This window comes from Malus sylvestris, chromosome 2, assembly GCF_916048215.2.
Source record: "Malus sylvestris chromosome 2, drMalSylv7.2, whole genome shotgun sequence".
In the NCBI taxonomy this organism is placed as follows: Eukaryota; Viridiplantae; Streptophyta; class Magnoliopsida; order Rosales; family Rosaceae; genus Malus; species Malus sylvestris.
Window position 1 is genome coordinate 924,320 of NC_062261.1, and position 20,549 is coordinate 944,868.

General features: G+C 37.0%; 3 protein-coding genes across 4 annotated transcripts; all 3 read right to left on the reverse strand.

Annotated features, from left to right (window-relative positions):
- Positions 1 to 1,099: 1,099 nt before the first annotated feature.
- LOC126614036 (adenylate kinase 5, chloroplastic) lies at positions 1,100 to 5,938 on the reverse strand. Of its 2 annotated transcripts, XM_050281673.1 has the most exons (19): positions 5,662 to 5,937; positions 5,455 to 5,556; positions 5,050 to 5,178; positions 4,831 to 4,965; positions 4,310 to 4,456; positions 4,092 to 4,166; positions 3,893 to 3,986; positions 3,580 to 3,617; positions 3,340 to 3,468; positions 3,204 to 3,239; positions 3,057 to 3,137; positions 2,836 to 2,974; positions 2,594 to 2,673; positions 2,403 to 2,468; positions 2,246 to 2,275; positions 2,062 to 2,171; positions 1,652 to 1,789; positions 1,521 to 1,550; positions 1,100 to 1,433 (listed from the first exon to the last, which is right to left on the reverse strand). In XM_050281673.1, the coding sequence occupies exons 1-19, from the start codon at positions 5,848 to 5,850 to the stop codon at positions 1,409 to 1,411; spliced, it is 1,773 nt and encodes a 590-aa protein (XP_050137630.1). In that variant the 5' UTR covers positions 5,851 to 5,937; the 3' UTR covers positions 1,100 to 1,408. The 2 variants fall into 2 exon arrangements, with proteins under 2 accessions (XP_050137630.1, XP_050137631.1); XM_050281674.1 differs by lacking the exon at positions 1,521 to 1,550 and having other exon boundaries at positions 5,662 to 5,938.
- Positions 5,939 to 6,622: 684 nt separating this feature from the next.
- LOC126614037 (transmembrane 9 superfamily member 11-like) lies at positions 6,623 to 9,264 on the reverse strand. Its single transcript, XM_050281675.1, has 2 exons — positions 9,106 to 9,264; positions 6,623 to 8,885 (listed from the first exon to the last, which is right to left on the reverse strand). Exon 2 carries the CDS (start codon positions 8,862 to 8,864, stop codon positions 6,891 to 6,893), a length of 1,974 nt encoding a protein of 657 aa, XP_050137632.1. The 5' UTR covers positions 8,865 to 8,885; positions 9,106 to 9,264; the 3' UTR covers positions 6,623 to 6,890.
- Positions 9,265 to 11,191: 1,927 nt separating this feature from the next.
- On the reverse strand, positions 11,192 to 15,420 carry LOC126614038 (uncharacterized). Its single transcript, XM_050281676.1, has 8 exons — positions 15,103 to 15,420; positions 14,781 to 14,911; positions 13,245 to 14,199; positions 12,725 to 12,816; positions 12,534 to 12,608; positions 12,328 to 12,389; positions 12,186 to 12,255; positions 11,192 to 12,004 (listed from the first exon to the last, which is right to left on the reverse strand). Exons 1-8 carry the CDS (start codon positions 15,290 to 15,292, stop codon positions 11,285 to 11,287), a joined length of 2,295 nt encoding a protein of 764 aa, XP_050137633.1. The 5' UTR covers positions 15,293 to 15,420; the 3' UTR covers positions 11,192 to 11,284.
- Positions 15,421 to 20,549: the final 5,129 nt, after the last annotated feature.

The window sequence follows — 20,549 nt, forward strand, 5'->3', positions numbered from 1 at the left end:
GGGCAACGTGTGTATGATTGACACTTAAAGAGAAAGAGTGATTAAGGTGCCAACAGGGTCCTTTTGGTAATGATCATGAGAATTCATGAATCGTGATTAATTTTTATCAAGTACTATTTGTGTTTAATTTTAAATAAAAATTTTAAAATAATTTTTGATCGCATAATATATGATGAACGAACACGATTCACATATCTCTGAGATTTTTACAAAGAAGATCCAACGAGGATCCCCATTCATTAAGGTGGAAGCTGAAATGTGGTAGTGGGTAGAAAACGTAGGGACGCCGGAGTTAGTCTTGTTTGTGTTTGATTGATTCTTGTGGAATATCCCAGTCATTCTGGTCCTAGTATTGCAGGGCAATCATAAGTGGTAGGGAAAAAAAAAGAAGCAAAAAGATGAATGAAAAGATTAGGCAATCTTTAAAAGTAACTGCGAAGCTTTTCTTCATGGAGGAGGATTGTCTGCCCTCCAAGTTACCGTGCCCTCCCATGCCCTCCTGATTGTGTGGTCACGGTTAAACCACGTTAATATTTTATATTATTATTTATTTTTGTTTTATTATCTTTATAAAAAAATAATATAAAATATTAACGTGACTTAACCGTGACCACACAAAACAAGAGGGCATGGAAGGGCACCGAAACTTGGAGGGCAGACAATCCTCCTCCTTTCTTCATTCCTCGTATTTTGAAAACTGGTTACGGACTTACGAAACATGCATATAATTAATATATTTGTTATTTAACAATTAGATACGTTTATATATAAAGAAAACTAATGAAAAGGGTTTGAAAACTTTGAGTTTTAACGATAAGGACAAAATAAAAGGTAAAGTGAATAGTATCAGGATTGACTTTTTAGTGTAAAAATGTGGTTTTTCGTTAAAATGAACAGTACCGGAAGTTTTAGTGTAAAAAAAACGATTAGATTTCTAATTATTTAATATCCTTACACTGGGTCTTATCCAGTGGTCCATGCCATATATGATACGTTGGGCTATGTGAGCCACAAATTGATCACTTGGTGAGTTGTATGGCTTCTGCAAATTTAGGTTCTTTATTTATTTTTTCTTTTTTGTTAGTTTGTAAAAGGAAAATCCTTTAAGTTCGATTCTCATTAATGATAAGTTCGGTATAAAATTATAAATAACTAGTTTTGTGGCTAGTGGTCGTATGAATATATCATGCATATACATATACATATATATACACGCAATGAATGCATCAAGCACAAATACAAAAAAAAAAACATGTTACAAGTGACTCAAACGTAACTCAATTGGTTAACAACATTCACTCTTTACCGCAGTATGCTTAGTTCGCGGCTCTTATGTGAGAACTTGCTGATGAGACATATTTTACATGTTTTTTCTTCAGTCCCCGATCACCTTCCTAAAGATTCCACCTCAAAATATACCACTCAAGAATCCCCTACAAGGCAAAGAAAACAGTTAAAACAGCATAGCAGAACATTGTACCTACAAACTTCCGCAACTATTTGAACGTTTAATTTCTTACCAAAATCCTACGGCTTTCTTGCTTTCATTTCTGCAAAAGTTTGATCGAAATGAAAACGTTCGGTCAGGGAAATGCTGGTCTTTCAAATTAAACGAAAATAACGAACATATAATCTTCAACGAGAGAGTTACCTAGGCTTTCCTTCAAATGCATCGTTCACTTCATCAATACTTGGCTTTTCGGGGAATGTAGACAATATTACGTACTTCTCTTTCCCGTAAGGATCTTCCACCCTCTTGTACAGTTCGTAGCGATACGGGTAAGAAAACCTAAAACACGAGGTGACAAGTGATGAGAACACTTAAACATGTCAATCAACATAAGATCGTAACGTTTCAGGCATGGCACATTGCAGGAGACAAATAACATAATTGACCCATTTTCTTGCGTTGCAAGCTAGTACATTTGCAGATTCTTTGGATGCAAGTTTTTTTTAACTTTCCGATGTGAGACAATTCTTCACGACCTCAAACACATGTATTTATGAGTGTGCGAGAGTAGTAAATGGAAGTAGTGGAGCAGAAAGTTGCGCTAAGCTTACCGGAGAGCACCCATAATTGGATACTGGGTTCCTGCATAATAGAGAAGCCGAAAGAAATAGCAATTTTCGAATGATGAAGCATACTCCAATCTCTTGTCGCGTCCCATGGTCTATAGAACGAGACATAGTCAAGAAACTGATCGGTTTCTATGAATTTAATTCAGGTCACGAGTTCTTCACTTACTTGCATGATTCCACTCGAAGCGGGTAAATCCTGAAATTTAAAAACTTCATCAGTATGTCCACTTAAAAGGAAAAAATTTCTTAGTGTTACTTAACACTTGCGGCTATAAGCAATCCCGAGTGCAAATCATTTCATCAAATGTAGTATAGAAACTAACCTTGAGCCTAGGATTGATAAGAATTACTGGTCGGTTCCCTGCAGCATCAGTCATGGCTCTTAGATCCTGTAAATTTAAGCAAAGGGCTCTTAATAACAACAGAAAGGTAGAAAGAAAGCCATGTCAAGTACAATTTTGCTCTCTACGAATATAGTCGTGGAGTATTCGACCCTGGAGATATATATACTTACATCAATAATACAATTCCCAACAGCATTCTGAGGAGCTACTAAGATAAACAGGTCATCTTGCTCTTCTACCTCTTTGCCACCTGCACTTGATATGTAGAAATGTTGCGTTGATGTATACATTTTTCGTAAATTTATAAAGGAAGATCATGAATCTAATGTCTCAAGGCAAGTCGGATAATGTAATATACTGAAGTGAAATGAACATCAACTGTTTAGTAGACGGATGCGTAACATTTCTGTACCTATAGAACCAATGTTGATGAACGTCCCCATAGCTTCGTATTCACCCCAGTCCATGAACTCCAAGATTTTTCGAGTACCAGCAAGCTGTAAGGGCATTCCAGCAAGAGCGCCTTCCCCCATCGAGCCTTGAACGCAAACCTGACAAGGAAAAATTTGAATGAATGCAAGCAAAGCTTAAATCATCATTGGTCACTAATATAAACCACCAGGATCAAATTACCTTGACATGTTTCCCATCATCTGCAAATGAAAGAGCAATAGTTCGAACAAGTTCCGTTAAGGTTCCTATTCGATAAACATCCTGTTGATCATAAGATATAGTCAACTCCAAACAGATTTGAGAAAACTAAGGTATATGCCCCCTTACCATTTCTGGGTTCAGCTCCGGAATATTGATCTCTACCTGCCAATTTGGAAATAAGATGTGTACTTTAACATGCCTTTCGAGACCAATGGTTTTATATATGATCATAGATGCACTGTAGAAATGACCGGTAAGAAACCTTTAGTCGAGTTCTTCCATTGTTTATTGCTCTTTTGGTGGCCTGCAGCACATCCTCATAGAAATATTTCCTAATTTCTCGAGAATGTGGAACGTTATTCAATTTAGTAGGAATTCCCCTCCAGTTATCCTGTAAAATTGTGAAAGAAGAATTAAACGGAACCATAGCATATTACTCATCTGGATTAACGATGGCTGATTCGATAGCTAAACAGTCATGCTGAATTAACTAAACATATACCTCAACTGAAGACGGATTTGAGCCACTCCAACTTTTTCCTAGTGCAGAGAGAGAGAGATGGAATTTGACAAAACCACAAAAGTTTAGTTAATTCGTGGAGAACGGAAAATTTCGAATTTCAGTATGATTTTACTAGGTCACTGCTCTCTTCAAACTTTAGATGCGTATAAAAATCATCATGCAACATTGAAATTTGAAAGTCATTTAGGTAAAAGTAACATGACCGAAAACAGATTAAGACTCGGTTCCAAGTATTAATGATTTAAGTCAGCGAAACTCATACAAATGTGCTTCAGATTCTGAAGAGAGTTACCTAATTTGATCTTCATTTCTTTATCTTTCTGCACTTGCGATAGTATAGAGTCTATTACTTCGAAAACAACATCCTTCGAATGGTTTCCATCGATCTGTGTTTCAAACGATATAGTGTAAAGCATAAAGTTGTTTACACAGATTCATATACAACAATGGTAAAAGGAAAAATGATATACAAGATGTCAATTAACAAACACCTTTTTCATGATATTCGAGTATGTGGCTGAGATTGAATCTGCATTTTTCTTGTATATTTCAAGACGCGACTTCACCTAGACGGCAAACAGAATAAGCTCAAAAGATTTTGAGGTACCAATTGAGTTTAACTGCTCCAAAGTTTTGCCACATAACATATGAAATCGCTTACAAGTTACCGGAAATTAGAGATTAGAAATTCAAGATGTTCAAATCATACTTTTTCCTCGGTGTCATCAGGACGAGTAATAAGTCTTGCTTTAATCTCCTCATTCTCCGGAGGGAAACTTTTTATATGGTAGATCTTCCCTGTAACTGGGTCTAGCCTTCTTCCAACACATCTGTCGATTAGAGTTTCATCAGGAACCTGAGTATTACGGAATAAAAACTATGTAAAGATCAATTCTATTTGTACAAAGTTCATACAGAAGGAAGTAAGGTGACAAATCGAAATAACTTCTATATATTACACATACAAAACTACCTGTTTTGGAAAATTAATAATTTTCTAATCAAATGTCGCTCACAAAACTACGATTTATGAGTTTGAATCAAATGAAACAGCTAACATACATCATAGGAAATTAAGCAAACTTGGAAGCTTTAGTCAGCTTCCTTAAAACGATGACTTAAATGCTTCTCGAAAGAAAGAATTGAACGTGAAACTAGGTTACTTGGGGAGAAAGTTTTGATGGCAATCGGTTAAGCAGATAACACTCGTTATATATGAGACTCACATACATCTAACACAATGTACACATCTGGTATAATCTTCAATTTTTGCAAACTTTGCGCTTGGTTAAAACTCCGCGGATATCCATCAAGAAGCCACCCTTTTTCCTTTGCATCATCGCGTGATAACCGTGCTGTCACCATCTACAAAAGCAAGTGATTATGAATCTATGATACGATTACAAATAATGTGAGATTTTCAGTCATGATGAGTTCATGGAATAATACCGCTGTCACGACTTCATCGGGGACCAGACAACCGGCATTCATGAACTCTTTGGCCTTGTTTCCAATTTCCGTCCCGGATGACACTTCAGCTCTGAGAAGGTCCCCCGTTGATATGTGTACCAATCCAAACTGAAGAATGCAAGGCCTTGTATATTATAGCTTGTTTGGGACTACTTCTGTAACTGCTAAAAGAGGCTAAAAGTACATTTTGACAACAAAAGCGCTTCTGCCTATGTTTAGCAAAAAAACTTAAAAGCGTTTAGGGGTCATAGAAGCGCCTTCTGGGAAAGCACTTGGATTTTTACTAAAGATTTCAATGTGTTAATGATAAAAGCACTTCTAGCATAAACAACTAAACAAGTGTTTTTTAAAGAAGCAACCCCGAACGGATCCTAAAATGGTTACCTTGTTGACAATCAATTCACATTGAGTGCCTTTGCCGGACGCCGGTGCACCGGATATCATCACCTTCAGAGGCTCTTTCAGAGAACCGTTGAGCTTCAGTCCCTGCCAAAAAACGGAGCACAAAATACACAACAAACATTGTTGATTAAGAAGAGAAAATTGACATAAACATAAACACAACGTCGATGTGTTTTTTTATTTCTCTACGTTGGATTTGTAGGTGATCCTCAAGTGGGCATTGCTGTAGAGACGCAGAGAGCAGATACGGTTCGAAGACGTTTCGAGGGAGAGAGAGGAAGAAGAAGAAGAGGAAAGAGAGGGAGAGGGAGGGAAGGGGAAGAGAGAGGAAGAGTAGACATTGGAGGAGTGAAGAGGAGAGAGAGAGTGGAGCAACATTCTTTCTTCTTCTCTCTCTGTGTGAATGAGAGAGGGAGAGGGAGGGAGGAGGCTAAGAACTATAAGCGGCTGAAGCTAACCGAAAAACTGACACCACTAGTTCTGGTTTTCTCTGTTGAAAAAGGCTCTACTCTTTAAAGTGGGATTGACATTTTTGTCCTCCCCTATTCAAGGTTTTTTAATGTAACGAGAATACTACTACGTACACCAAGCATTATAATACAAATGGTTGCAATTTTGTTTTTTAAGTATCCAATCATTTGTATTATAATATTTTGTGTATCATGCCGTATTCTCGGCACACTGAAAAACATTACTATTCAAGATCTATTAAATTTATTTAATATTGGATGAATTAGAAAAGTTGGATGCTAATGATGACAACGTTAATTTATTTCCATCAGGAAAATAAATTCTCAGGAAGAGTTCAGATGAATAAAAATGTTTCTAATAACGTTTGACCCAAAAAAAAAAAAAAAACTACTATGTTTTTTATAAGAAAAAAATGCTAACAACATTTGAATCATTTAGTACTACGTTAAGCGAGAGATTTTTAAGTTTCGTAGTTGACAAGTGATCGAATTTCGCGATTAAGAGAAATAGTCCCAAACAAAATCGGGTACCACTGTGTGCCCGGACAAACCCTTCTCAATGCAAAATATTTAACTAGTCTAAATTTGGAGTATGTATGTTTTTAAGGTATAGGATTCGAATTGGATTCTCCCTCTTTGAAAACTACAAGCTCGTTTAAAAGTACTTTTAAATGACTGAATCAGAGAAAATATCTTTAGATTCCAAAAACACTTGCTGCAAATAAACGTCCGTATCGAGCTATAATCGATAGTGTGATGTTCATCTATTAAAGAATTTAGCAAAACTGGACGAAACATTGGTTATTAGAACGAACTAAGTTCCCTAACGCGATAGAAATGAAAAGTAACACAGGATAGAACATCTGTAAAAGTTTGCACTCTGTCTTCCACGAATGATCGCCGGTAACTCTTCTTTACTTGCTGATCTTCTGAGTTGCTAAACGTTCTTCAGTCCAGCTTCACCGAAGAGAACAGGTAGTGCACGAACCAGAACGAAGAGAGGAACCCGACTGTGCCTGTCGCAAGCATGATCGCCACAACCATGAGGAGCGAATACCCCAAGTAAAGAGTCGCAGAGACAGGTCCGCTCAGGCTCTTGAGATCAAATACAAGGTAGTTTACGGAGTACAGGAAAATGTATATGGCAACCGAACCAGAAGCAAAGAATGACTTCCACCACCATTTCCAGTCCTCCACACAAAGATGCATGTAGGTTAGAACCAGAGAAACCTCAGCACAGACCACAACGAGAAGGATCAATACGATGAAGAGAAACCCAAACACATAATAGACACGGCCCATCCAAATGCTGGACATGATAAAGAAGAGCTCAATGAATAGGGTGCCAAAGGGGAGAGTGCCAGCCCCAAGAACCAACAGCCAGGACGGGTATTTCTGCGCAGGGATTTCCCTAGGAATTTGATTGGTTCGAACTGGGTACTCTATGTGAGGTGCCTTGGCCCCAAGGTATCCACCAACAAGAGTAAGGGGAACAGAAATGCAGAACCACAGCAAAAGGAGAATAACAAAGATAGAAAATGGAATGGCTCCTGTGCTGTGACTACCCCACAACAGGAAATTCAAAGTGGTCAGAATCAAAAAGGCAATTCCGGGGAAGAAACAAGCAACCTTCCATGAGACCGAAACCCATCCCTTGTGATCTCCACAGCCAATTGTCCTCCAAAGACGAACAGCAACATAACCAGCTGCACCACCAAGGATCATAAAGAAAAACAGCATACCTGTAATAAGTGTCCCACGAGAAGCAGGCGACATGAACCCCAGAGCAGCAAAAAGTATGGTCACCACTGCCATCCCAAGGATCTGAACACCATCACCAACCATTATACACAACAGGGCAGGGTTGCTTGGAGCACGGAAAACATCCCCTACAACAAGCTTCCAGCCAGACAGCTCCTCATTCATCTGTGCTTGGGCCTCTTTGTCAAGCTCTTCATAACGAGTAAGATCCCGCCGAACAGTTCTCAAGAAGATCACAAGGACAATACCAGCAAGGAAAGTAATCACCATCAGAGAATTGAGAATAGAGAACCAATGGACTTTGGATCCCTCCATCTTCAAATAAGCATCCCACCGTGAGGGCCACTTGATGTCACTCTCCTCGAATTCAACCTCATATGTGAATACGACCGACTGCTTTTCATTAATCGGCATTGCCACAGTGGTGGGATCACACTGTATCTTTGCAGGGTACTTTTCATACATTTTCAACTTCTTCACAGAATCCACATTGTGCATGAAACTGCAAGGTATCACCTCAAACCCAACAATGATATAACCAGGCTCATCCGAATCTGATTTAGCAACTGCTGGGATCACCTCCGACCCATCGCCAGTACCCATCACACGTGCTACGTTGGGCTCTTCATATCTATGAACAAGCACCTTAAACTTTAAATGGTTAAACACATAGTACACATCCTTAACCTTAATTCCCACAGGATACCCAGTCCACCGCAACAAAAATCCCTCCTTCTTGGTATACCGGATCGCAGGCAAATTATCAAGAATCAGATTGACCTGATACATCTCATCAATCCTCTGCTTCAAGAGACTGAACTTATCTGCCGACAATGGACCCGTCTCACACAAGAAGATCTCAGTCTCATTGGTGTGCATCTTAAACCGATATGGAGAGTTCTCAATGCGGTCCCCCATAAGGAACTCACCAAGATTCTCGGCACTGTCCTTAACACCATCTGGGGGCTGACAAAAGGGGAGACTGTAATAGCTATAGGGCAGCTCGGTATCAATGGAAGTCAGAGAATTCACTTTCACCCCTAACTTGCTCCCAACAAGGTACTTGTGAGGGTAACTACCCGGAAGGTAAAACCCATATCCGGATTCAAAAATCAACAAAACGGTAAAAGCACAGATCGTGAATCGATGAGAAACGTCCATTCTTCAATGTTTGAGTCAGATCTGGGGGAACCCAGAAGTGAAAATACGCAACAAAAACAAAAAATCAGCACAATTTCCATATGGGTTTTCAAATTCAACCAAAATTCAATCACAAAAGCCAATCAAAACCATAACTTGCACATCATTAAAGATCTATAAACAACCAAATAAGCAGCAAAAGACATAAAAACTCCATCTTTTTCTTTATACCCAAATGAAATGAGGAAGGATCTGCACTGACCTTTATTGGAGTATCAGACATGGACGACCTGAAGAGCGCGTTCTGAGAAGTGGAGCAGCAGAGCGAGATCTCGAAGCTCCGCAAATGCGAGTGAGAGGAATTTGGGGTGCAAGTTTTATAAGGTTGGATTTTCAAAAGAGTGCCAAACTTTTGGCCTTTTTCTGGACAGATCTCGGCCCTCCATTTACCATTTTAATTAATTAAATTTATGTCATTTTCCAAGAATTGCCATTTTGCCTAATTTTTCCTCAGTGAGACTTTTTTTTTTTTTGGTCACATTTATTTATTTGAGAACGTTGTTGTTAAGTCATTAACACGTCGGTTAAAGAGATTAGAAATCAAATAAAGAAAGAGATCCTGTTGCATATGATTTTTATAAAATTTACGATAAACCGCTCAGTAATGAGACTTACCTATATAGTCTCTCTCTGGCCAAATAATACCATTTTTGAATAATTAACAAAATGTTACGTTATTTAAGTCATGAAGTAAATTTAATATTTTGATGTGACTTTGTCCAATTAGTATAAACTTCAATATCAAAATTACCAAGAATCAAACACAGTCAATGGATTTTTTTTTTGTCAATGGGTTGGTTAATGGATTTGAGCTTGCCCGTTGGTAATTTTCCCCTACTCGAAAAACATAAAACTAGTAGAACATGTAAGATATAATACATAGCATGCAAATGAATCGTTTTCACGTTTTGATATTAGAGGATTTGAATTTAAATGCAAATAACGAGAAAACGTCTCGTTTTGATAAAAGATGATTCAAATTTAGATGCAAAAGAACGAGCCGACTTTAACAACTGGCCCAAGCTAGCATATGAAGTCATTGGCCATATTTTAAACAATTAGGGGGCGTTTGTTTGCCCTCGTTAATTCTCATTGGATTGGACTGGACTAAGGGTTAGTCCAGTCCCGTGTTTGGTACCTGGTGGGAGTAACTTTAATGGCACTAACCTTCACTCGCTCCGACTAACCATGGGATTAGCCGGTCTTAGTGAAACCCCTAAAAAACTATGGGATTGCTAGTCCCGTTCTCAAAATTGTCTGCATGTCGTATGAAAGCTGCAAGTCTCCATGCTTCTGGGCAACTCCATCTGCCCAGATTTGAAACCCAAACCCACTCACAACCTAAATCTCAAAATCCAACCACCAAAATCCGAAGAAAAAAAAAAGAAGAAGAAGCAAAACAATAACATCATCAGTCTCAATAGAAAAATTCTACCTTATTTTCGAAAATTCCCAGAAAATTCCCATAAAGATTCCCTTTTCTCCAGAAAATTCCGGAGAAAAATGGATAGAGAAGGGGAGAGAGTTGGGGACGAAGAGAGATTAAGAGACAGAGAGGGAGGAGAAGGGTACAATTTTGCAGGAAACTTGGTCTTGAAGCCTTTTGCAGGAAAATGATGGGAGGAAAGCAAGAATTGGGGACGGAACCAAAGAGGAACAAAAGTAAAAACTTTCTGGAGAGAGGTAGAAGTGTTTGTTCGAACTTTTAGGGAAAAACAAAGTTGAATTAATAATAAAATATTATTAGATATATATTAAAAATATAATATTATAATTTGTTATTTTATTTAGTTTTTTAGTCCGACACTGCACCAAACGCTTCACTAAGTTAGTCCAGCTTAGTCTAATATAAGACAGTCCAGCTTAGTCCCTAAAGCTAGTCCAGTCCGAGATAGTCTGGTGCAACAAACGCACCCTTATGTCCTCAGATTGTGTCGAATTAGACAAGTTGATGTTATTCTTTCATGTGCATATGATAAGTCCTATTCAACTAATAATAAACAAAAAGGTGGAGAGGCAATTCCAATTTCCAGTGCCATCTAATGGAATCACAAATTTGGTGCACCATATGATTGCTTGCAAGATAATTCAGATGCAAAAGGATGAAGAGTACTTAAGAAGACCATGGCTCTCGAAACCAGCCCCGAACCGGAAAAATACTTCCCTGCCCCGGTTTCAACATCCCTTCGTGTCTCCTCCTTTGGCCAATCACGTGAGGAGAGAGATGGAAAGAAGGCGAACCAGGGACAGTAAAACCGGGGCAGAAAGGTTTTCTCGTAAAGAAGACATTTAAAACTTTGTGGCTTTTGATGGTAACCCTACCACGTTTTATTTTCAATGACAGAAGTTCTACAAGTAAGCAAATATAAATTAAAATTAACTTAACCTGAGGCACCTAATCCCCTCGACTTTGGTAGCCTGACTGCAGCTAGAGGGTTGACAATGCCTTGTGAATCTTTCCCCAATCCAGTGCCTTCAACAAATCCCATCTTCGCCATCATCTTCGAGCCAAATCCTTTGGTATGCCTTTCAAAAGCTCCGACTCTTTGACTCTGAGTTTGAGATCTGCTTCTTATCGGGTTACTCTTTACTGCGTTATTCTTGACTGGGGGTGTTCTACTGACTGGGATCTCAACGGGGCTGGGGAACTCCACACCCAACCCAAGTGATTTAGGCCGTTGGATCACTTCAATGGGCGCAGCCATGCCTTGTCCATCTTTTCCTAATCCACCACCTTCGATATATCCCATTTTAGCCAGCATTTTCGATCCAAAACCCTTAGTGTGTACCTCAAACGAACGATATTCAGTTGACTCAGCAACAGCCTTGCTTTTGCAACTTGCGTCTATCGAGTCAACAGTTACACTCTCAGTTGCTGATTGCATTACACCACTTGACACAAATGATACTGGTGCATTAGCATATGAATCCATTTTTCCACTGCCACGTTTGGCTGAGGTCTTCGGTGTCTTTCTTTGGCTGGATTGTTTAGATTCCGGTGTCTTAAAATCAATCCCTTTTCCAATTTTCCTTGACCTGTTTTTGTCTCTACCAGGCTCAACAACAGAGAAATCAGCATCCTCCATGTCAGCTCCAATCAGCTGAAATATAGAAAACAATCACTGAATTTTGCTGCACATGCATACGTAGAGGATCGAAGTATATAGTGATTATGTTCCAGAGCAGAAACAGAAAGGCAATGAGAAACATAAAGTATGAAAAATGCAGGGCCAGACCTTACAATACACTAATTGTAACTTGTAAGCATGAAATGTGATTAACCTTTTCAAGACGAAGTCTATCAATTGACGATGGCATGCCTGTGTGTTGTGTCTGCATCACTGTCACAAACCTGGGAAAAGAAAAAAACATCAATTCCACGTTTTCTTTATATAACTATAATTAACGAAACAAAATGATTTACCTCTTCTTGCCAGATCCTTGGCAGGAACTCCTTAGGTGATAAATTGCGGCTAATCGCTGCACCTAAAATATTCAAAAACACCAACTATCAAACAAAGGCTAACACTTGACGAAAATGAAGTGCCCACAGAAAGTGTAAACGGTAAAACTAAGAGGATCAAATAAGTTACAAACATCAAATTAAGGAGATAAATCGAAATTCCATACCTGGGAACAATCCCTGGAATGCATAGGCTGAAAAGAAAACATATCTACTCCATCCGAAACAATTTGCTCCATTTTCTAAAATAGAAAAGAATATAGATGTAATACAGTCCAAGTATAATGCATTGCACATTATATCCTCCATGAGTTACTGACCAGCACACAACTTCATTGAAAACAACAAAGGAGTTTACCAAATTTATGCGCTCAAGATCAACACCTCGGCGCAGCATTCTCTCCCTGCGCTTCTCAACCATCCTTTCTTTACGATGTTTCTTTTTTTCTCCTGAATGGAAAGTCAGTTAGAACAATATCTAGCATGAGACAAAGGCATGAATGACAATCAATCGAAAAATATTACAATATCATACAGGAATCCTCTCTCTGATATACAAACAGTCCTCAGACATTTATTAACCCATGATAAGTGGGAAATTTTACCCGCATAGTCATTCTAATTGAGATCTAACTTCGAAACCATGCACTTCAAATCATATTCATCTACAGGATACTAGGAATACTAGAAACTACGAAAAACATGAGAAAGCTCATTTGCTTCTCCAACTGAAAAGGCAAAGCACATAAATGTTAATCCGCTGAAATTCATTATGAACTTGACTCAGCCATTGCCAGATCACATCCCTTTCATGGAACAGACACATGTTAACCAAGCTACACATACGAAGCCAAACTGAGAAAGAAAATATCTTATACCAGGAAAAGTTCTTGAGAATTTACTCCTTTGAGCTTTTGCAGGCCAAGACTGAGGATACTTAGCAACGGGCTTCTTTTTTGTATGCTTTCTTGGATCCTTTAAAAGCATTAGGTCATCTATAGCCAAAGACCGAGCATGTCTTTCATTCACATTATGTTTCTTCTGTGACTGGCCCTTCTTCCTACCATATTCCCTAGATGCATCCTGAAGAGCAATTCCGCCCAACTTCTGCAAAGTTTCATCAAAGCCACTCCTCAGAGAGCTATTCTTATCCGGCTCATCCAAATCCTGTTCTACCAAAAATTTGGAACTTAAAATGTTGTAACTCCCACCAATTCCCACTAAATAATCTTCTGCAACATCATCGTCTATATCTGAATCACTATCAGACATTTCTTCAGAGTCTTCACTTTCAGAGGATCCAAGTCGTTCTCCAGACTCAGAAGAGCCTGAGCTTCCCTCATACAGTGACTCTCCATTTTCTTCTTCTTCACTTTCTTCATCAGAAATATCTTGGGTGTACAATCTCATGCCACCAATTGACAAAAAGCCTGAGTTCTTCTTGGGCGACAACATCTCTGTTGGCATCTCTTCAGCCATCTCTTCGCCAACTTCACAGTCCATCCCGTCATTGGCATCCACATCTTTCTCAGAAGACTCCAAGTCAAAACATGAATATTCTGGCTCTTCCATTTGCTTTGAGGAATCTTCAACGCCACTTGGGGTTTCCTCAAGTTCCTCAGAGAACCCTAGCCCTCTATGAGAGCTTTCACCTAACACAAAACTTGAACCGTAGTGATAAGTAAATGCCACTTCATTGGGACTTGACGGTTGTGTTTGGAACGCGTGAGCTGAAATTTGGGTATCCTCGTAATCAACTAAAACCAAAGGGCACGACTCGTCCATATCTTTTTCTGCATCATTGCCTTCTCGTAATTCTGAATAGAAACCCTCCTGTCCAAACCAAAGCATATCCAAACTACATGAATGTAGAACCAACGCTGCTACTTAATTGTTAACAAAAAAGAATACCCAATGCATCAATTAATTCACATATTATCTCCATAAACATTCTCCAAGTTTTCCAGTAAAGAAAGAAAAAACGGAACCTCAAAGACCCTCCGCCTGTAGCCATTTGACAAGTGCATACATTATGCTTCAAACATTGCTTGCAGCGACTTAAATTAAAAGCATACTAAAAACTTCCCCATGAACTAACTACTGTTCAAACAAAGAATAAAACCTTCCGATGAACTATAATTTACTTAAACGAGAGCATGACGAAATAGTTAACTGCTTAGCTCTAGTAATATTTTCTTCACTACAAGCACAAAATGCTAGTAACTACAATTTCATCACAACTTAGAACCCAATCCATTAAATTAAATAAATTTTCGGAAACTTAATTTAAATCTCATCTTAGACGGCTAAAACTGTATTTAACAAGACAAAATACAAAGGAAAATTAGAAACTTTTTCTCTTTTATTGAAAAAAATTAACTGCAGGAAGAAGCTTTTGAACCAAAAGGACACACCTGAAATTCAACAGAAGGGTATTGGTATCCTATAGCGGTAACATTTGATCTCCGAGAATCACTTTTCGACCCAGAAGCTGCTTTTGCTACTGATTTTGACGTAGATTTGTTGCTCGAATTCGGATTTTTCCCTGAAATTCAAAACTCAAAACTAAATACAGCAAAAGTTTGAATCTTTTCAATCTGGAAACAATATTTGGCTATCTCCGCAGTTATAACTTAAATCAAAACATCCGTTCCGAATCCCAGTTCCCATTATTTTCCCGGAAACCAAACAAAAAATTAGCAAAGTATGATCCTTCGACAGGGATATACGAACAACCTCGCTGATCGGTTTGAGGGGATGACCAATCGGATAAAATGCCGCCTTCCACGAACAGACCTCCTCGAAATTTGGACTTTGAGGAGGAGGACGACGACGCTCTTCTGCTGCCGCTGCACCTGTTTATGTTGCTGCTGTCATTGATGTTGGGTCTTCTTCTTCCTCTGCCTCTTCCTCTTCCTCCAGCCATGGCTGCCCTGTGAGCTTTTGCGCTGTCGCCGCCACAGAGAGACGGAAGGTCTGAATTCTGATATCGGAGTATTAGATCCGCAGCCCAACGGAAGCGTGCGCGGTTCTATGTGGACCGTTGAGGAGGATGCAGTAGGAATATGCTTTAGAATAAAATGATGGACACGATGCAAAAGGCCCAAGCCCAAACCAAACGTTATACGAGCCCAAAGCTCAAAACATACACTCAATACCTATTCTTTATAAGTTTGGTATAAATTGTCTTAACGAGTATTCTTGTTGGTTCGAACTAAAATTATATTGTTGCAATATACTCTTGGAGGAGTTCCCATTTTTATAAGATTATTGAAAGCCCTATGAGGCTATTTGTATAGATGGTCTACTTATATTTACCATGGAGTGTAATAAACTACTTCTAATTTTGTTGGTACCATATTATATTGGGCCTCATTACTTGGGCCTCGGTACATTAAGCCCACGATATATGTAAAAGGAGGAGCCCCTTATTCTATAAAAGGGGACTCCTCCCCCTCACAAAAAGGAGGTCTCATCCTCACATACAGAAGCCACAAAGCTCACAAACAGAGAAACTCTCTTAAACTCTCTCTTTCTCTGGGGGGGACTCCCTCTCACACTTGTAATCCATACATTCATACAGAGAAATACAATCAACATCAGTGTGGACGTAGCCCAAACATTGGGGTGAACCACGATACATCTTTGTGTTCTTTGTGTTCTTGTGCGTTTGTGTGATTCACGGTCGGATTTACGTTGGTTCAAGACCTCCGGTTTTGTGCATCAACAAATTTATTTTGAATCCTATATTTTATTTTGTATTTCTTTGTTCTTTGAAGGAGTACAAACAGCTATTGTCAATTCTCAATAAACTTTTGCGCTTCCAAGTGTCAAGTTTTGCTCAAGTTCAATTTCCTCACATTACTTCAAAATTGACAATGATGATCAATCAAATCAAGGCTTACTATCATCAGGGGGAGTCGCTTATCTAGCAGAGTTATTTCTTATGGGGAGTTTTTGACAATATGCTATAATGGACATATAAGCTCGTTGTGCTTTTTTCCCTTCAACCAGGTTTTTATCCCACTGAGTTTTTTTTTTGGCAAGGTTTTAGCAAGGCAACGTTATGTGCGTCCAACACCTTACTAGTGTTTCCAAAATTGTGCTCGATTTTCTTCTTTACTTTGGTTTTGTCCCATTGGGTTTTTCAAGCAAGGTTTTATTGAGGTAACTATCATAATAGACATAACTTCATTAACACATGGACATCCAATGGGGAGTGTTGTAAATATTTATGTCTATGTGGTTGTCCGTATTCGTAACCAATTGTGTAGTATTAGTTAATGCTTATCGATCATTGATGTAAATTAGAGGTACTTGGGCTTTTCCTTCAAGTTACTCTTACCTATACAAAGGCGTCTAATGATAATGAAAGTACACACTTTGATTTTCTTCTCCCAATCTCTCTCTCTCCCTCTCTCTCTCTCTCTCTCTCTCTCTCTCTCGTCTCTCTCTATTCTTCCACTTTCGCTTTTATATCATATTTGATTTCTAACACAATCAAATCAAATTTGGTACTTGGTGAGATCGAAATAGATAAAGATTATTGAAGGTTTGTTTGAATCTTTTTCTTGGCTGGCTTTGGTTGCCATTTAATGGTGAAAATTTTTATTTAATATTTACAAGCAAAGGCAGTTGGAAGAAATAGAAAAGAACCTCCCATGATTTAAATAGACGTGACCACAGGTGGGCATATTATTAGCTTAGATTTTGCCAACTTTATTAACTGGAAAGTTTGTTTTTCCTCTTCTCGTGACTGGTTGTGCAACTGGAATCTGCATGTTGACTATCGGGGTTTAGGGTAGGGGAAGTTCTTACATGCATTTTTCTGAACGGCGTATAGAAGACGACGTTTAGTAGTGTAAGTATTGTGTTATTAGTTTAGAACGTTATGATGTTTTTTACATATAAATTTTCTCTTTCGGTAGTGTAACTATAACTGCGTAACGTATTACTTATAAATACACAGTATATTTATTCCACAAATTCTATATTTAAAATATAAACTATTTAGGGTTATAGGATTTGATTGTTTTCGGTGACGAGCTTGGATACGGATTATGCAATGCAAGATTTTGGTGAAGTGAGTTTTTTAGTAGTTTGCGCGACTTTTTGTTTGTTTTAGTTTGATGTTTTATTTTGAAACTGTAGTTTTTACCATCATGTTGGTATTTGGATATGTACATGTCTTTAATATATATTCTTTAATGAATATCGTTAATTTGATAAACTATGAACTCCTTAGCTACTAAAATTATGAAACGTAAATTAGTAACATCACATAATAATATTACGATACATGAGTTGGTAACACGACGTAACCCTAGTATATATTACGACTACGTGAATCTCCAAGTCCAAGCATAGCATGCTCAATTACTCTCTCTCTGCCCTTTTCTTTCTCCCCCTTCAGTAAATTGCATTTACTCTTTTACTACTACGATCGATAGTGATGCTTTGGCATCACCTTCCCAAGACTCACATGGGTTGCTTACAGTCTCACATGATAGTGCAGTGCAGAAGTATCCGTCCAGTTGTTGCTGCATGCTACTTTGGTTCCCAGACTCGATCACAGATTCCCAAAATGCTACTTCCCTTCTGACAACATAAAATCTCAACAGTTTGATTATTATTTCTTTAAAGTTTTTTTTAGCTAAAATGGTTCTTGATGTTGACATATATAATTTTCTCATTTTGATTTCTGATATTGAAAATCGATAGAAGTGATCATTGAGTATGCAATCGATAAAAGTAGTCTCTAAGTTTGTCACATTCAGGAATCACTTCTATCGATTTTCATTGTTAGACCATCTCCAACCCTGACCTAAAACCTAAAAATATTTAGCCCAGAAAATTTAGGTTTTAGCCCAGAAACAGCTTTTCTACTCCAACCCTTTTGGCCTAAAATTTGAGCCCCAGATTATCAAAAAATGAATTAAGGCTTTTTTTTTTAAATTAACTTTTTTAAAAAAAAAAAATTATGTAGACTATCCTAAATTAATTTTATGAATATTTTAACCTAAAAATATTTAAATTCCGATAAATTTTGAAAAATCACTAAATCAATACATGAAAATCATGATAAACCACATAAACTTAAAAAAAAAAGACAATTAATAAACCACATAAATTTTAAGATTATTCTAGCCATTGGATTTAAATTTGGACCGTTAGATCTTTTTTTTTACCGTTAGATTTGATTATATTCGATTTAAACCGTTGGATTCAATAAATATATAAATATAAAACAAAAAAAAATTGAATGTGGACCGTTGGATTAACCAACGGTCCAATTACCACCACCACCCGATGAAGAAAAGTAGTCGTTGGCTACAGGACAAGACCCACTTTTCACTCTCATCCGTGGGTCCCAGCAGCTTTTGTGGGCTAAATTTGTGACCTATATTTGCCTTCATTTTAAGTTTTAGGTTTTAGGTTTGGTTTAGGTTTTGGGTTGGAGTGGATTTGGGGGGGAAAAAAAGGGGAAAATTTAGGTTATAGGTCAGGGTTGGAGATGGTCTTAAGGGATTAAAATGAGAAATTATGCTACCAAAAAGCCGTTCTTTAATTAAGCTAATATAAATAAGGAAAACTAATGAAAAGGGCTTGAAAACTTTGAGTTTTAATGATAAGGACAAAATAAAGGGTAAAGTGAATAATACCAGGATTGACTTTTTAATGTAAAAATGTGGTTTTTCGTTAAAGTTACTATATAAATATTCATTTGCATCTTTGATTAATCAAAGCTAGCTCTGAATCCCAAGCAACAGTACAATACTTTGGTGGTGTTGGTGTTGAAACCGAAGGACTCAAAACGCATATGCATGTGCTTTAATTTTCTACAAGCATCCTTTTTTCTTTGTTTTGTTCAACAATTTTCTACATGCATCCTAGATTCTTTTTTTATTTTTTTGTATCAATACATTCGTTATAAATGTTTAAAGAGATCCGTAAGGTGGTGTTTTAATCATTTATATAACATGAAAATTAATATGACTGATATTTTTAAATGTACTCTCTCATATTCGTAATGCATGTTGCTTACTCATATTATAATATGGGATACTTTGGATGCGGTCCCTAATCCTTAACATTCTTTGATTAAAACCTTAATGGTATTCAAAGTTTGATCAAAGTCCCTTGACTTTGTACACCTCATTATATTACAATTAATATTAATATTTTTATAGTTTTGACATTAATTGTTTTATATTTTATGAGATTTATAATCCTATAAATTTAAAATCTCTCATTATAATACTATTATAAACGGTTACAATAAAAAAATTCAAACATTTTGATTGAATAAATGGATAAAAACTACGTAAAAATAAGAAATAATAAATGGAAAAAGAATGTATCCATAGTGTTAAAAAAATTGGTACATTTTACAAAAAAATTGGTACATTTCACATATAACAAAGTGGTACATTAATAAAGAAAAATGGGTACATTATAAATAAATTAGGGTACATATAAAAGATTAAAAAATTATGAGTACAAATGAATTTTTAAAAAATATAGGCACTAAAAGAAATTAATACATGGGTACAAAATAAAATTAAAAACAAAATACTACAAATTTAAAAAAATGTTGCAAATTAAAAGTGGGTACAAACTAAATATATAAATATATGATACAAAGTTTAGGCATAAAACATAAGTATACCATATGTAATTTTTCTATCATTGATTAAATATATAATGTCACGTGACGGTATACACATGAGTACAAACACAAATAAAACTTTAAAAAATATGGGCACAAAAAAAAACTAATATATGGGTACAAATTAAAAATAGGTACAAACTAACAATAAAAATATATGATAAAAAATTTAACCATAAATATAAATATACTAATTTTAACATTTTTATTTAAAAATAAAAATATTTTACTATTCAAATAATTAATGATGTTATTAATACCCAAAGACCTTGATCAAAAATTGAAAATGAATAGGATTTTAATCAATGAAGTAGTAAAAAGAAGGATGTAAACCTAATTTCTCCTAATAAATTTTATCACTCGTAAAGTAACCCTAATGTGTCAAATTGAAGCCACAAAAATTCTCATCGACACAAGTAAATCAGTAGCCCCACGAAAGTTGATCTTTCGTTTTGAGAAGTAATCTTGCTAGCTAGTTAGCTACTTAATCCCACAAATTACCAAAAAAATAGTT

Bases quoted from the DNA above. Each gene is read 5' to 3' on its own strand.
- LOC126614036 (XM_050281673.1), bottom strand. From the start codon at position 5,850: ATGTTGCTCCACTCTCTCTCTCCTCTTCACTCCTCCAATGTCTACTCT. The intron at 4,167-4,309 runs GTATGATTTGAA...TTTGCCGTCTAG, and splicing joins CTGATGACACCGAGGAAAAA to GTGAAGTCGCGTCTTGAAAT. The intron at 1,790-2,061 runs GTAAGCTTAGCG...CTCGTGTTTTAG, and splicing joins CCAATTATGGGTGCTCTCCG to GTTTTCTTACCCGTATCGCT.
- LOC126614037 (XM_050281675.1), bottom strand. From the start codon at position 8,864: ATGGACGTTTCTCATCGATTCACGATCTGTGCTTTTACCGTTTTGTTG.
- LOC126614038 (XM_050281676.1), bottom strand. From the start codon at position 15,292: ATGGCTGGAGGAAGAGGAAGAGGCAGAGGAAGAAGAAGACCCAACATC. The intron at 14,912-15,102 runs GTTGTTCGTATA...TTTGAATTTCAG, and splicing joins CCCTCAAACCGATCAGCGAG to GGAAAAATCCGAATTCGAGC. The intron at 12,005-12,185 runs GTTAATCACATT...TCTATATTTCAG, and splicing joins ATAGACTTCGTCTTGAAAAG to CTGATTGGAGCTGACATGGA.